At 33.6% G+C, this 14,534-nt stretch overlaps 1 protein-coding gene across 2 annotated transcripts in view; it reads left to right on the top strand.

Annotated features, from left to right (window-relative positions):
• The first annotated feature begins 2,776 nt into the window (after positions 1 to 2,776).
• Positions 2,777 to 14,534, top strand: part of LOC143230583 (neprilysin-4-like) — a 37,356-nt gene continuing 25,598 nt past the window's right edge. The window contains exons 1-6 of one of the 2 annotated variants that reach the window (XM_076464390.1): positions 2,777 to 2,856; positions 7,013 to 7,215; positions 10,787 to 10,960; positions 12,029 to 12,115; positions 12,802 to 12,926; positions 13,315 to 13,537. In XM_076464390.1, the coding sequence (XP_076320505.1) occupies positions 2,847 to 2,856; positions 7,013 to 7,215; positions 10,787 to 10,960; positions 12,029 to 12,115; positions 12,802 to 12,926; positions 13,315 to 13,537 (822 nt within the window). In that variant the 5' untranslated portion in view covers positions 2,777 to 2,846. Of the gene's footprint in view, positions 2,857 to 7,012; positions 7,216 to 8,477; positions 8,587 to 10,786; positions 10,961 to 12,028; positions 12,116 to 12,801; positions 12,927 to 13,314; positions 13,538 to 14,534 lie in introns of those variants that run through there. The other variant, XM_076464391.1, reaches the window with a different exon arrangement.

The following is a 14,534-nucleotide window of genomic DNA, read 5'->3' as shown; positions in this document are numbered from 1 at the left end:
CAACACTAATGCTTGAACACAAATGACTAAATTTCGTTAGATGTTTACCGATTAACGCTTTGTTTCAGTATGGTCTTAAACTTTTAACCAGCTAGTACTTAGGCTAATTTCATAGTGTTCACATTTCCCTATTAAATGCTAAAAAAGGTTGTTTTTTTTTATTTTTCCTTTTCTTATTTTCATCTTTCGAAGCTCTACTCAAATAAGTGATTGGCTCTAACAACGCAAAATACATATTTTTTCTTTATGTTCATTGGCCATAAGATTTTGGCCAACAGTGTATATCCGTTCTAAACATTGTTAGTTGAGTATAGAACACAATAAGAAGTTATTTATTGGTACTTTATACACGGTGAAAACATGGTTAGTTGAAAAGTTACCTGATAGTTCGTTAACTTTCTTCAAAATGTTACGAAATACGCTCTGCCACATGAAGAATCGAACGATGCTCGTTAGCCCTTTGTGTAACATGAATGTTAGCTCAGGGAGCCTTTATACTGAAGAAACCCTTACGAAGAAATGGGCCAGGGGATAATGCGTGCAGGGGAACCCAACGTAATCAGTTGACAGATAAAAGCATTGATATTTTGTTTGTTTTCCGTTTTGCGCAAAGCTCGCTAGGGCTATCCACGCTATCTATTCCTAATTTAGCAGTATGAGGCTAGAGAGAAGGTAGCTAATCATCACTTCCCACCGCTAACTCTTGGGCTACTCTCTTATCAACGGATAGTGGGATTGACCGTAACATTATAACGCCCCCACGACTGAAAAGGGCGATCATGTTTGGTGTGACGGAGATTCTGAACCTCACGCCCCCTACATTACGGAGAGTCAAACGCCATAACCACCTGACAATCATGGCGAGCCTAGTTTTGGAACTCTTCACCAACTCTCTTAATAAATGAAATATTTTTACCAGCTAAAAGTACAACAACCACTCATGCATTCTAATAATACGCTTGTTAAAAGTTATTTCTACGCATACACTAACAACAGTGCATTACATTTCTTAAATCATGCGGGCACTGCACCAGAGTCTGGCTGAAAGGTGTCTTGTTACTGTAATTGTTTCAAATGTCTATCTTTACAAGGTGATGCGTTTTTGCATCGCTTTCATTGATGGCACCTTTCTCAAACAAGCAGGATAGCAAAACTCGAAATATTGATGAAAATATCTTTGTAAAACAGTGTCTCCTTGAACAGACCTGAGTCACAAGTGATCGCTTAGTCAGCTGATACCTAGTGCGATCAGCGGTTACTGACCACATAGTCGTGTCCGGAATATTGAGAGGGAAAAAACATTACTGTCATTGTGCCAATACAAATCAACTCAAACTACTTCTTGGGTCATTCGTTACATATCCCTATATTCTATTCTAATATTCCCTACTTAACCCTATATTCTGGTTCAATATTCCCTACATATCCCTATATTCTAATGCTTCCACATCTCATGCGCACCATCATTTGTTACCAAAAACTATGCAGCTTGTCTACTTGACCCAGAGGTTTATCATTAATTTTAATATCCGTGTTTGAATGAAAGTTGAGTAAAAAATATCATAACAGTCTGTTTATTGCTTATAACACAAGTATTAAATACACTCTCGGCAAGATATCTAATTTATAAGAACAGTTTATCAGTGTTGAATTCTTTGTGTTGGTTTTTATCAAAGCTACACAATGGACATTGTCCTCCACGGAGAATCGAACTCTGAATTTAGCACTTATCACTGATCCCAAAGGAGGACGCATACGTTAAAACCACTATTGACTGTAAAATAATGCTGAGATTCACCACTGTGTAACCGTCATTTGAACACTTTCAAAAGTTTTCTACAGTTGAACTTTTGGTTAGAGAGAAACCCAAACACACATCTTATTTTAGGACGGAAGTTCAAAGTTGCTTCCAGCACATTGGGTCAAAACAGGTTATATTTAAACAGTAATTTTAATAACATGCAGTATTATCATTGTAATGCTTTCTTATAAATTATTCAGTCAGTCAGGTGTAATACACTAAAAAAGGCTACCGATGAAGGTTGAATTTCACGAAACTGGTATGAAATAATGAACCAACCAACAGACAAGGATTTCGTTATTTTATATACTTTAAACAGATTATCTGACTGGATGATTCACAAGAATAAATTAGTAGCATGTGAATATAAACCTTCGTTAACATAACAACAATACAGGTAAATATAAACCTTGGTTAACGTAGCAACAATACAAGTAAATATAAATCTTGGTTAACGCAGCAACAATACAAGTAAATATAAATCTTGGTTAACGCAGCAACAATACAAGTAAATATAAATCTTGGTTAACGCAGCAACAATACAAGTAAATATAAATCTTGGTTAACGCAGCAACAATACAAGTAAATATAAACCTTGGTTGACGTAGCAACAATACAAGTAAATATAAATCTTGGTTGACGTAGCAACAATACAAGTAAATATAAATCTTGGTTGACGTAGCAACAATACAAGTAAATATAAACTTTGGTTAACGTGACAACAATACAAGTAAATATAAACTTTGGTTAACGTGACAACAATACAAGTAAATATAAACCTTGGTTAACGTAGCAACAATACGTGTAAATAATTACATCAACATTTATTTTAGCCGTTAACAAAACACAAACATTAACATTTCTTCATTTGGTGAAAATATATAAACACTTTTTTCTCTCATTAAGGAAACAACATGTAAAATAATTACAATTTTAAAATCATATTGTTTTTATTTATTTTTCCTTCTTAGATCTGTTTCAAGAACCAATCACTGAAGACGACAATGTTGCCATCATCAACGTGAAGAACCTCTACTTGTCGTGTATGAATGAAAGTATGTATCGTATAACCCAGTTATCTAACTTACCATGTATGAATGAAAATATGTATCGTATAACCCAGTTATCTAACTTACCATGTATGAATGAAAGTATGTATCGTATAACCCAGTTATCTAACTTACCATGTATGAATGAAAGTATGTATCCTATAACCCAGTTATCTAACTTACCGTGTATGAATGAAAGTATGTATCCTATATCCCAGTTATCTAACTTACCATGTATGAATGAAAGTATGTATCGTATAACCCAGTTATCTAACTTACCATGTATGAATGAAAGTATGTATCGTATAACCCAGTTATCTAACTTACCATGTATGAATGAAAGTATGTATCGTATAACCCAGTTATCTAACTTACCATGTATGAATGAAAGTATGTATCGTATAACCCAGTTATCTAACTTACCATGTATGAATGAAAGTATGTATCGTATAACTTGATAGTTATCTAACTTACCATGTATGAATGAAAGTATGTATCGTGTATCGTCATTTAAACTATGCATGAATGAAAGTAGTTATCTAAACCTTAACCGTGTATGCATGAATGACAGTAGTGTATGAATGAAAGTATTTATGTAAGCCAGTTAGCTAACTTGCCATGTATGAATGAAAGTAGGTATAGTGTAAGCCAGTTAGCTAACTTGCCGTGTATGAATGAAAGTATGTATCGTATAAATCAATTACGTAACATATTCTGGTTATTTGAGGGTTAAATATTTTTCTTTAAAATGTGTGATTAGTTTCTTCACAGTTTCTTCACTTTATCCTTATGTTATAATTCTTGTCATTTCACATCAACCTTATATTTCTCTTTCAAATATAACCGTTAAGCAAGTTCTGTTTCAAAAAGTGTCTTTCCGTTTAGGGTGCTCTTTGTTTGAAAGTAAACGTTCGATACTTTTATTCGTGGAGAGTCTACCACGTGCTCGAGCGCACATAAATCAAACTACACGTGTTACCGTAATTTAAAGAAAAATTAAATAACTAGGAAAAGGTGAGATTTTTGTCTTAACGAAAAGCCACTCAGTGAGGCATCTACGTTCCCTCTCTCGCTGAGATTCGAACACCGGATATTAGCACTGTAAGTCTGTAAACGTATCATTAGCCCATTAATGGGTTGTTGAAAGATGTCAAATTATTTAGTTTTATCACTTCTCAACACTCTATGTACCTTTGATCTTGCAGACGATAGCTATATGTAAATCTGTTTGGCACGGATAGCCCATAAAATAGACATTTTTAAATGACGCTGTAGAACTGTATATGACAGTAATGATAAAGTTTACAAGTTTAATTTAAGTTACTTCATAGGTAAAGTAATGGTAGTTTAAATCTTTTGTCACAAGTATGTTACTTCATAGGTAATCTGTAAAGTAATGGTAGTTTAAATCTTTTGTCACAAGTATGTTACTTCATAGGTAATCTGTAAAGTAATGGTAGTTTAAATCTTTGTCACAAGTATGTTACTTCATAGGTAATCTGTAAAGTAATGGTAGTTTAAATCTTTGTCACAAGTATGTTACTTCATAGGTATCTGTAAAGTAATGGTAGTTTAAATCTTTTGTCACAAGTATGTTACTTCATAGGTAATCTGTAAAGTAATGGTAGTTTAAATCTTTTGTCACAAGTATGTTACTTCATAGGTAATCTGTAAAGTAATGGTAGTTTAAATCTTTTGTCACAAGTATGTTACTTCATAGGTAATCTGTAAAGTAATGGTAGTTTAAATCTTTTGTCACAAGTATGTTACTTCATAGGTAATCTGTAAAGTAATGGTAGTTTAAATCTTTTGTCACAGATAGGCCATTGGGTAAAGTTTTTCCATACTGTGTAGACCTGTTTGAGAGACTGCTATAAATTAAAGATACTGTTTAATTACACTGTTTTAAACTCTTTGGCATAGACAACCTATAGAGGAAAATTAGTATTTAAATATATGGTTTATATAGTTTTTGATATGTAATTCTTAATACCCTTTTCTTTTTAAAACATCGTTCAAATCTTTTGGGGGTGGATAATATATAAAGTAAAGACACTCTCCACAGACAACGTTTAAATTCTTTGGGGTGGGTAATACATAATGTGAAGTTACTGTCTCTAGTCGGTATTACAGATCGTGTTTTGTTTTTTTTTGTATTTCACTTAACTGCTTGTGCTAATGCGTGTGAAATAGATCAATAAAAAATCTGCGGATTTTTATCCTGATAATTCACAAATGTTGTATTCATTAAAGCCAAGCTTTTCAACTTCTATCTATCATAAAAACACATTTACTGAAGTTTTACAGTTTTATACCCTTCTCTATCAAACAAAATCTTAATCTCTATCTACTAAACAAATCCTATAAACGTACCTTATCCTATCTACACTGCTTTCACTAGACAAAACAAAACGTTCTTTTATGAACTCTTGAGGAATAACTAACTCTTTCTAACCAAATTGTTTGTCAAACCACCTAAGATATCAAACTTACCTTATGCCCTGTTGTCCACACTGTGCCTAAACTTACCTTATACCCTGTTGTCCACACTGTTTTAAACTTACCTTATACCCTGTTGTCACATTGTGTCCAAACTTGTATGCCCCTGTTGTCCACACTGTGCCCAAACTTACCTTATACCCCTGTTGTCCACACTGTGCCTAAACTGCCTTATGCCCCTGTTGTCCACATTGTTCCCAAGGCTTACCTTATGCCCTGTTGATCACACTGTTGTTAAACCACTCTTATGCCCTGTTGTCCACACTGTTGCTTTAGGCTTGCCTTATCGCCCTGTTTGTCCGCTGTGCTTGAACGCCTTATACCCCTGTTGTCGCGCATTGTTCCAGTCTTACTTATATGCCCTGCTGTTCACGCTGTGATCAAACTATGCTTATACCCATAACGTCACATGGTGTCCAAACTTGCCTTATACCCTCTGTTGTCACACTGTGCCTAAACTTACCTTATACCCCTGTTGTCGCACTGTGTCAGACTTACCTTATGCCCCTGTTTGTCCGCACTGTTGGCCCCGGACTTACCATATGCCCTGTTGTCGCGCTGTGTCCAGACTTACTGTATGCCCCTAACGATCACGCCTGTTGTCCCAACTTGCCTTATGCCCCTAATGTCCACACTGTGTCAAATCATTGCTTATGCCCTGCTGTCACACTGTGTCCAAACTTACCTTATACCCCTGTTTGTGCGCACTGTGTCCAAACTTTACCATATACCCTCTGTTGTCCGCACTGTGTCCAAACTTACCTTATACCCCTGTTGTCCACACTGTGTCCAAACTTACCTTATACCCCTGTTGTCCGCACTGTGTCCAAACTTACCTTATACCCCTGCTGTCCACACTGTGTCCAAACTTACCTTATACCCCTGCTGTCCACACTGTGTCCAAACTTACCTTATACCCCTGCTGTCCACACTGTGTCCAAACTTACCTTATACCCCTGCTGTCCATATTTTGGGAGACAGGAATCCCTTATCACGAAACAGTTGGAAAGTTATGTTACACTTGCTATCCCCATATTAACATGAAGGTTATTATTAAATCCAACTTTAAACTTTTGTATCCACTACAAAGTTTGTTTGTCGACTGCCCACTCTTAACATCTCGTCTACTTGTGTACGTGAGAGACGGTAAAGTCTCATATACTGGTAAAACCAAACGACATATTAAAGTAGCACCAGTATGTGAACACATGGTCATATTCTTAAAAAGTGGAAGAAAGGTTACAAATATTGTTTGTTTATATTTACTTCTATATTACTGATGAAGGAATTGTAAAGATTTCGAAACGTTTAATAAATGTTTTCTATTATCACGTTCATGTTTTATCATTAAGTTACGTTTTTCCAAAATTAAATCGATTAAACGGAAAGTTGTTTTTGCGCCTAGTTTTGAAAATTAAAAACTGATAAAGAAGATTCAATTGAAATACCTCAATAAAACGAACTTGTATAAATACTCTTATAGTTAACACCAGGTAATTAACTTGTATAAGTATTCTGATAGTTAACACCAGGTAATTAACTTGTATAAGTATTCTGATAGTTAACACCAGGTAATTAACTTGTATAAGTATTCCGATAGTTAACACCAGGTAATTAACTTCTATAAGTATTCTGATAGTTAACACCAGGTAATTTATTTTAGGTTTGATTGAGCAAAGACGTGAAACGCCACTACTTGAGTTCTTAAAAATCATTGGTGATTGGCCAGCGATCTCATCTAGCTGGATTGAGGAAGAATTTGATTGGATAGAGACCGTGGCTAACCTGAGGTTGTACAAAGCGGACATTCTAATAGCCCAGTGGGTGGGTCCAGACACCAAGAACGCATCTGTTCACATAATACAAGTAAGTGTTATGATATAACCATTATCAGCCTGTACCTTTCGTTCTGCTTTCTACAACTCTTATCTCTGCTCAAAACAATTCCCAATTAATTATAAAAAAAAAACCCAAAACCTACAAACTCCATTTGAATAAAGTTCCTTTCAAAGTTCACCTTAAATGATGGATCATTGTTACAGAATGAAGAAGGGAGGATAAAAGTAGTCCTCAACATCTTGTTCAGAAAAGACTGTCTTTCCTTTAAAACTGTTCCCCTCCCAGAAGCAAAGTGGCTTGTCTACGGACTGATAGAAACCGGGTTTCAATACCCGTGGTTGGTAGAGCATATAGAGCTAATTGTGTAGCTTTGTGTTTAATTCCAAAAAATCATTAATCAGAATTCTAAACTAAATAAATGCCATGTTTAAGTAAATAAGAGATATAACCCTAGTTAGACCAGAGTTTCCACCTTCACAGTCAGTACAATACACTACTGAAATGAGGGTATTCAATAAAAAAAATCTGTAATAATGGTATGTTACTGTTGTATTTAAGGAGTGAAAATCTGTAATAATGGTATGTTACTGTTGTATTTAAGGAGTGAAAATCTATAATAACGGTATGTTACTGTTGTGATTACTGAGTGAAAATCTATAATAATGATATGTTACTGTTGTATTTAAGGAGTGAAAATCTATAATAACGGTATGTTATTGTTGTATTTAAGGAGTGAAAATCTATAATAACGGTATGTTACTGTTGTGATTACTGAGTGAAAATCTATAATAATGATATGTTACTGTTGTATTTAAGGAGTGAAAATCTATAATAACGGTATGTTATTGTTGTATTTAAGAAGGGAAAATCTATAATAATGGTATGTTATTGTTGTATTTAAGGAGAGAAATCTATAATAATCGTATGTTATTGTTATATTTAAGGAGTGAACATCTATAATAATGGTATGTTACTATTGTATTTAGGGAAGGAAATCTATAAAAATGGTATGTTACTGTTGTATTTTGGGAAGGAAATCTATAATAATGGCATGTTATTGTTGTAATTAAGAAAGGAAAATCTGTAATAATGGTATGCTTCTGTTGTATTTAAGGAGGGAAAATCTACAATAATGGTATGTTATTGTTGTATTTAAGAAGGGAAAATTTATAATAATGAAATGTTATTGTTGTATTTAAGAAGGGAAAATTTATAATAATGAAATGTTATTGTTGTATTTAAGGAGGGAAATCTATAATAATGGTACGTTGTTGTTGTTTTGAATTAAGCACAAAGCTACACAATGGGCTATCTGTGCTCTGCCTATTACCGGTATCGAAACCCGGCTTTTAGGGTTGCAAGTCCGCAGACATACCGCTGAGCCACTGGGGAGCAATGGTACGTTATTTTTTTACTTAAGGAGCGAAAATCTATAATAATGGTATGTTATTGTTGTATTTATGGAGGAAAATCTATAATAATGGTATGTTACGTTTATATTTAAAGAGGAAAATCGTTAATAATGGTACGTTATTATTGTATTTAAGGATTGAAAATCTATTATAATAGTATGTTATTGTTGTATTTGGGGTGGAAAAACTGCAACGTTTATTCTATTTGATTATAAAATCTTCGTTAAATTTTTGAGTCTTTATTAAGATTTCTAAATTACAGGAAAAATTGTGGCTGCTTAATTTAAAGGAACTAGCTGGGATACTCGTCCCCTGGACGGAAGTTATGTAATTTCATGACTAATGAAAGGTTATGACATGAAAAGTTGTGTTCTTTATGTATAATTTTAAAAACTCAAAACACCCATAAAACAAGATATGAAACCGTAAATATGAATATATTTCCTCATGGACCGAACACACTTTCATGACAAATTTGGTGAAGATCCATCAATAGGAGTGAAGTAATGGTTAAAAAAACACACGAAAATCACTCGTAAATACCGTAAAATACAAAATTGAAAATTTGTGTGTATTTCCCCATGGATTTAATGAACCTCCATACCAATTTTGATGAATATCCATCAACACCCTGCAAAGTATTTACATGGACACACAACAGATAGTACAATTATATTTATATAGATGACTCCAGCGCATTTTATCTGTGTGTGATGGAGGCAAAATGGGAAAAGTATGATCCCTATTGCAAATCTACATGCATGCAGGATAAAAATTTCGCGAAGTTAGGGATTGTAAATTGAATAATAAAAAAGTGTTTCCAGTATCATTCAAGCAAGGGTTCCATTACAATATGGAATTTAATTGGCATATTCACAATTAGGTAAATATTCAAGGATGAATAGGTAGGAACTGGTTAAATACAGCGGTAAATATTTGAGTGTGAATAGGTAGGAACTGGTTACATACAGCGTATGTAGTGGTTACTTTGTGTGCTGTTATCTGAGTAAAATAAATACACATAAAAGTATTTATTGGAAAAGTATATTAAAGGATTAAATGTTGCATACAATCTAAATGAAGCAACACTTGTACTTTCTTATTCGGGTACGTAGTTGGTTATAATTGATAAATGTATATATGAAACAAAAAGTAATAATCTTAGGACTTACTTGCTGCCAAAATGTTTGTAACTAAGCACAAAGTTACATAATGAACTATCTGTGCTGTGCTCACCACGGGTATTGAAAGTCGGTTTTTAGCTTTGTGAGTTTAAGGGAGATATGTACAATTATTGTCATAACTTGTAAATAATTTAAATATAATTACACTCCACTAATCCACATGGTTACCGCAGTAACAGTTGTTCATAATAAATAATGATATATGGTTAGAAAGAGAGAGATTCTAGATCACTGCTATTTATGTTGTATTTCTGCCGTCCTGACGAGCTCTGGTATTGGACAAAAGGCTTCGTCAACACTGGATATGACAGAGGTAGCGTGGTAAACGTATATAATTCATTCGTTCATTCACGAGTTCTTGTGACTGACAGCGAACGTTTATTAAAGTAATGACGTTAATGTGTCTAAGTATATAAAAGATGTTGAAATAGAGATAAATATTGTTATATTATTGATTTTTTCCCTATAACTTGTTTCTAAGTAACTTAGGTAAAATTTAAAATAATTGCAATTTACTTGATTAATTTAGTTCACACCATTTATACATGAAGTATTATAATGTATATACTAAGGGGACGAGTAGGTCTGATGTGTTCCACCCATATAGATGATAACTGTTACGGAACAAAAGGCCTTGTTGGTATTGGATTTCGTAGGTGTTACGTGCTTCACATATTACATTGTACTGCCATTTGTCTTCTCCCATGGATTTTTAATTACAATGAACAATTAATATCTGCATTTAACTTAATGAGTATCAATACGTTATGGATATATATATAAAGTTCCATTTAGTTGGGTTGGACAACTTGAATTTAAGGAAACGATTAATATTGACACATCAATTAAACTACAAACATGGGACAGATTTAACCCTTTTATTACCAATATAAATACACTATTTATCCATATATTCCTAAACATATTGATACATCAGTTAAACATTACTTGTTGTTCTTGTTTTCACGGATGAAGTTAATGTTTGTCTGTTTCTCACTGAAGTTGGATCAGCCAGATTTACTTTTACCAGACCGGGATTATTACATCAGGAACACGGAACACCTGAAGGTGTACTTGAAATTTATGATAGATGTGGCTCTTCTGCTTGGAGCTGAACTAGAAATAGCCAAACATGAAATGGAGCAAGTGTTGGCGTTTGAAATCTCGCTAGCTAACGTAAGTAGCATTACCAGCACGTGGACTAGTACGATTTGTGAAGCCTATTTGCATGTATTAAAATAGTGACTTAAAAATTGTAAAATGAGTGCCAGTAGTTTTATTTTAGACAAAAATTATGGTATGGAAAGAAATAAAGTAACAAATATATATACGTAGAATATAACTGCTTCAGACACTCGATTTCTGTCTAATAATGCTTTGGTGTCCAGTTTCGAACCTAAAATGTTTGAATAACCAGTTTGAAGCCAACAGTGCTTTAAGTATTGAATTTCAGGCTTCAAATAGTGGGTTTCAGGACATCAATGATTTGTGTATTGTGATTCCAGCCAACAGTTCTTCTGTGTATTTAATAAGCCAACAATATCTGCTGTAAATTTCTTCCAAGCTAACAATACTATCTTAAGTTAACTGAACTAAATATTTTGATTTGGTTAAGCCAATGAAAATCCCTCTGTGAGAAGAACTTTATATATTAGTAGCTGATTATCCGTGGCGCCAGTACATTAGATCCATGTGTAACGTATTCATGACGTCAAATCTGCACCCTAAGAATAGAGAAAAATAAAGTTCTCCGTGACAGGGAACAGAGGCGAAACGGGATAATCGTGACAACTACTGTAAATTTACATTCACACAGGATAAAATTTCGCGACGTTTTGGGTTACACAACGCGTAATGAAAAACTTTTTCCAGTATAATATAAACAAGAGTTCTATTATAATATGATTTGTTTTATTTGTGAATAAAGAACGATCGTTTATTATCTAATTTTCATCATAGAATGAAAATATTTAATGTGGTTTACTTGGTGATAAAGTTAGAAATGATAGTTTTTCAATAATGGCTATTTATATTGAAACACGTGAATTTCCACCATCTGTGCATTATCGAACCTTCCCCGATTAATCAATTCGTACATTTCAACATTACTTTTTGGTTTAATATATAATCGTACATTACTGGCGTTCGAAACTTACAGTCGTATAAATCCTAGATGCTATAAACAGGCACCAATACTGTCTATTTTTATATGAATGTGTAATATAGTTGTTATTTGGTACACAGATTACAATACCTCGTGAAGAAAGAATCAATTTTAGTGCTATTTATTCTAAGATGACTCTAGAAGAACTGTGTGAAGCAGTACCTCAGGTAAGATATGGTGGCGACACCTTAGAACCATTTTTTTTAAATCTCTGGTAACGATAAAATTTGTATTTACAATAACCTATATAATAATAATAAAATTAAAAATTAAACATGTAACTGTCATGATAATATCAGTGATGACGAGAAAACCCACTTGTAGACAAAAATATATATAGAAACAAAAATTTTCTCACCCAAAACTAGCAGTTTTTACATATTTATTTTTCATAGAGAATATTGTTTCTTTGAAGTGAAAAAGAGAAAACTGATCGAAATTAATACCCATATTAAAATATATTTTATAATCAATACGATTTGTATGTTGCCAGAAATGCCACGTATAATATATTTTTGACAGAAAATATTGTACGTAGCTTTAATCTGGCCAACCTTTTCTTATACGTGTAAAATTTTAAATCAAAAATACCTTAATTTTAGAATATCATTGTTCGGTTTCAGTTTAATAATATTTTTACGCCTACTTTCAAATCAAGAAGGCTTTGAATAATCAATTGAATCCAACAATGCTTTAAGTATTGAATTCAGGTTTCAAAGAGTGGGTTTCAGGACAACAATGATTTGTGTATTGTGATTCCAGCCAACAGTGCTTCTGTGTATTTAATAATAAGCCAACAATGTCTACTCCAAATTTCTCCAAAGCTAACAATACTACGAATATTCGATCTTAGGTTAACTGGACCAAGTACTTTGATTTAATTATGCCAATGGAAATACCTCTATCAGAAGAAGTCGTGGTGTACGCCCTGGGCTATTTGAAAGACATGGGCAAATTAGTGGAAAGTACATCGAAGCGGTAAACACAGTTCATAAGTTTATTTTGATAACCTGTATCATAGAGAACTAGACGTGTGCAATAGTTTCTTCATGCAATGAATACAAACACGGCTCTGTTAGTTTTAATAAAAATACGGTAGTGTATTCTATGTACTAATTACCCGATTACTTGATTATTAATTAATTATATTAGTTATTTTTTTAGAAGTAACAAAAACGAAAATGGCCACGTGTTCTTTTTAACCGACTTTCGTATTTAAGCCTGAAATATATATATATCTTATCTTTAAGATACACCATTATTTTTTAATAATAATAAACAACCAATCTAAACCTCGATTTCTGTTATTTTGTAAACATGGAACTCTTATCTTGAAAATTGATAAGTTTTATTATTTATGTATTAGCGTAGTGGTAAACTATATACTGTGGAGATTCATCTACAATCGAATTAGTTATCTTGACTCTCGATATTTGGAGAAACAACAAGAATTTTTCAGCGCCCTCTCTGGAACACCATTAAAACCAGAACGATGGAAGACTTGTACCCATTACGTCAATAAATATATGGGTATGGCAACAGGGGCACTCTACGTAAAATCTCACTTTCCCAGTGACAGTAAAAAAACGGTAGGTTTAACAAAAAAGTAATACAAAAATGAATGGTTACCGAAATATGGAAATTAAATGTTAAAATAATATTAATAATTTTTTCTTGTTTCTTTGTTTGTCTTTGAGTTTCGCGTAAAGCTACATAGGGGCTATTTGCGCTAGCTGTCCCTAATTTAGCAGTGAAAGACTACAGGGAAAGAAGCTAGTCATCACCACCCACCGTCAACTCTTGGAGTCTTTTAACAATTAATAGGAGGATTGACTGTCACTTTATAACGCCCCCACGGCTGAAAGGGCGAGCGTGTTTGGTGTGACGGGAATTCAAAGCCGCAACTCTCACATTACGAGTCAATCTCTATAATCTCCTGGGATTTTACGAACCAGAAGAGTTGTATATGTCCTGGTAGATTAACTGTACAATAGTACTAAACCACATAAAACTAAGTATGTTAATAATATTTCAGTGAGACTCGCGGTGTGGTAGTGTTTTCGGAAAAGCGTTTGAGTGCACTTTAACAGTGATGGTCAACTTCCACCATTCGATCGAGAAGAGTTGGCGGTGGGTGCTGTTGACTACTACCTTCAATATTCTAGTCTGTCAGTTCAAAATTAAGGACGCAGAGGGGCATTAAATAACTTTGTGGAAAATTCTTAAGCACATAGTTTCATTGCTTATTAATATATATGGAACTGCTGTGATTCGATACAAAATTGGTCAAAAAATATAACGTCATAGTGTTGTGTTTCAGTCTATCGATAAACCCGAGATTAACGTTCTAATCCCTAATTCTGATTATTACAACCCACGAAAACTGATTTGAATCAAGTTAATAGAAGATGACGTTTGGCAGTAGAGTATATAAGCGGTAAATGTCCGGATTCTTTTGCTAACAAATCACAATAGACAATCAATAAACTCAAGACGTCCTTCGGAGACCTGCTATTATAGGAAACTTCATCTGAAGACGAAGGCGTACCAGTCTTTCCACTTATTCCACTTGAAAAACTATGCTCT

The sequence above is a fragment of the Tachypleus tridentatus genome, chromosome 10, assembly GCF_004210375.1.
Source record: "Tachypleus tridentatus isolate NWPU-2018 chromosome 10, ASM421037v1, whole genome shotgun sequence".
NCBI lineage: Eukaryota > Metazoa > Arthropoda > Merostomata > Xiphosura > Limulidae > Tachypleus > Tachypleus tridentatus.
This window is presented reverse-complemented; position numbering and strand designations above follow the sequence as displayed.